The 3,056-nt window shown below is 42.8% G+C and overlaps 1 protein-coding gene across 1 annotated transcript; it reads left to right on the forward strand.

The window, feature by feature from the left end:
- The first annotated feature begins 436 nt into the window (after positions 1–436).
- LOC138363139 (uncharacterized) lies at positions 437–1,096 on the forward strand. The gene has a single exon (XM_069322130.1). It carries the CDS (start codon positions 437–439, stop codon positions 1,094–1,096), a length of 660 nt encoding a protein of 219 aa, XP_069178231.1.
- Positions 1,097–3,056: the final 1,960 nt, after the last annotated feature.

Below are 3,056 nucleotides of genomic sequence, written 5' to 3' on the forward strand. Positions count from 1 at the left end.
ACCCAGCAGTACATGGGGACCTAAGTGTGTACCCAACAGTACTAGGGACCTGAGTGTGTACCCAGCAGTACTAGGGGACCTGAGTGTGTACCCAGCAGTGCTAGGGGACCTGAGTGTGTACCCATCAGTACTTGGGGACAGAGATGTATATCGATTATTAACTCGTTTTCCGTGAACAACTAACTGCTGTAAGTCTTATAAATGATCTTAAACAGGAAACAGCTCTTAGCTGCAAAAATACTGAGACCTAAAGCGTGGCTGTGTTTGTGATCACTGTGGCTGTGTTTGCGATCACTGTGACTGTGTTTGTGTTCACTGTGGCTGTGTTTGATCACTGTGGCTGTGTTTGTGATCACTGTGGCTGTTTGTGATCACTGTGGCTGTGTTTGTGATCACTGTGGCTGTGTTTGTGATCACTGTGGCTGTGTTTGTGATCATGGTGGCTGTGTTTGTGATCATGGCGGCTGTGTTTGTGATCATGGCGGCTGTGTTTGTGATCATGGTGACTGTGTTTGTGATCATGGCAGCTGTGTTTGTGATCATGGCGGCTGTGTTTGTGATCATGGCGGCTGTGCTTCTGATCATGGCGGCTGTGTTTGTGATCCCTGTGGCTGAGTTTGTGATCACTGTGGCTGTGTTTGTGATCACTGTGGCTGTGTTTGTGTTCACTGTGGCTGTGTTTGTGATCATGGGAGCTGTGTTTGTGATCATGATGGTTGTGTTTGTGATCATTGCGGCTGTGTTTGTGATCACTGTGGCTGTGTTTGTGTTCACTGTGGCTGTGTTTCTGATCATGGCGGCTGTGTTTGTGATCCCTGTGGCTGTGTTTGTGATCCCTGTGGCTGTGTTTGTGATCACTGTGGCTGTGTTTGTGATCACTGTGGCTGTGTTTGTGATCCCTGTGGCTGTGTTTGTGATCACTGTGGCTGTGTTTGTGATCCCTGTGGCTGTGTTTGTGATCACTGTGGCTGTGTTTGTGATCATGGTGGCTGTGTTTGTGATCATGGCGGCTGTGTTTGTGATCATGGTGGCTGTGATTGTGATCATGGCAGCTGTGTTTGCGAAAGATCATATCTGGACATTTGGAAATGTTTGAACATGTAGGTGTGATTGAACAATTAAGGGATTCGAACAGCGTGTCACAGTCCGTCGCCTCCAAAATGGATAATTTCTGATGCTTGATGTCCGCTTTGATCACGCAAGTTAACTCCAGCGACGGACGCCCCGACTCCTGCACGGTCAGAGGCACGGACACGGGCGTACAGACACGTACAAGAACCAGCACACCAAGAACACACAATATATTATATATATATATATATATATATATATATATATATATATATATATATAATATATATATATATATATAATATATATAATACTCTCGCCTTAAGTCATTTATCCTAAGACATATAATTAAAACAAATATGAATTCACTCGTTCAACTCAACATACAAATAGCCATTATTCAAAAAGATACATATATGTGTCAGGGAGGAAATATGGCAACTCGGGCAGCTAATTCATAATTAACACTTTTTACGAGCAGGGAGAAATGTTGTCGAGTTAGTGGATAATTATTCGTAATTGGGTAATTAATGTTTTTTAATTATTTATTGTAATAATTATCGAATAATTCATTACTGAGATAGGATTGCGAATTTGGACAGTAAGTGTTTGTTGGGGAAAATGTTGTGAGATAATCGCTTGTTGTTTTGGAGTTTGTTTATTATTTTACAGAATGTGTGTGTGTGTGTATGTGTGTTTGTGTTGTGTGTGTGTGTGTGTGTGTGTGTGTGTGTGTGTGTGTGTGTGTGTGTGTGTGTGTGTGTGTGTGTGTGTGTGTGTGTGTGTGCGTGTGTGTACTCACCAATTTGTACTCACCTACCTGTGTCTGCAGGATCGAGCATTGACTCTTGGATCCCGCCTTTCGATCCATCGTTTTTTTTTTTTGTTAAGTTATATACAAGAGTTGTTACAGGCAGCGTTGTTTACAGCAATATGACTCCGGTCTTATTTCCCTATCATACCAAGTTTTAAAATTATGAATAGTATTTGCTTCCACAACCTGTTCCTTAAGTACATTCCATTTTCCCACTACTCTCACGCTAAAAGAAAATTTCCTAACATCTCTGTGACTCATCTGAGTTTCAAGCTTCCACCCATGTCCCCTCGTTCTGTTATTATTACGTGTGAACATTTCGTCTATTTCCACTCTGTCAATCCCCCCTGAGTATTTTATATGTTCCTATCATATCCCCCCCTCTTCCTTCTCTTTTCTAGTGTCGTAAGGTTCAGTTCCTTCATGCGCTCTTCATACCCCATTTCTCACAATTCTGGGACGAGCCTCGTCGCAAACTTCTGAACCTTTTCCAGTTTCCTTATATTTTCTTCAGATGGGGATTCCATGATGGCGCGGTATACTCTAAAACTGCTCTCACATAGGCAGTGTAAAGCGCTCTAAATGCCTCTTTACTTAGATTTTTGAATGACGTTCTAACTTTTGCCAATGTAGAGTACGTTGCGTTTGATATCCTATTCATATATGCCTCAGGAGTTTGATTGTGAGTGTGTGTGTGTGTGTGTGTGTGTGTGTGTGTGTGTGTGTGTGTGTGTGTGTGTGTGTGTGTGTGTGTGTGTGTGTGTGTGTGTGTGTGTGTGTGTTAACTATTTGTGTTTAATCATTGTGCCTGTAGGATGGAGCTGTTATCTCATGGACCCCGCTCCCACACATCCCCAGGACACGCCCCTCAACACTTATCTAATTCCCAAGTAGCTACTAACTGCTAGATGAATAGAGGCTCCATGTAAGAGCGTGTTTGAGATTTATGAATACACATGGATGTCTGCTTGTGAATATGGTTGTTTATAAGACACCAATTGCCTCGTTTCTGCGCCATATCAATTATATATTAATCCATCAACCTCGGCTCTGTTGGGGAATCAAACTCCGTACCACAGAGCGCGAGGGAGTTACCAAATGGTTTCAGTCTCTCTTGCTTAACGTAAGTGGTTGAATGATATCACACTCGCACCCAGCGGCCGCACGCTCC

Source organism: Procambarus clarkii, chromosome 10 (assembly GCF_040958095.1).
Source record: "Procambarus clarkii isolate CNS0578487 chromosome 10, FALCON_Pclarkii_2.0, whole genome shotgun sequence".
NCBI classification, from domain to species: domain Eukaryota; kingdom Metazoa; phylum Arthropoda; class Malacostraca; order Decapoda; family Cambaridae; genus Procambarus; species Procambarus clarkii.

Bases quoted from the DNA above. Each gene is read 5' to 3' on its own strand.
- LOC138363139 (XM_069322130.1), top strand. From the start codon at position 437: ATGGTGGCTGTGTTTGTGATCATGGCGGCTGTGTTTGTGATCATGGCG.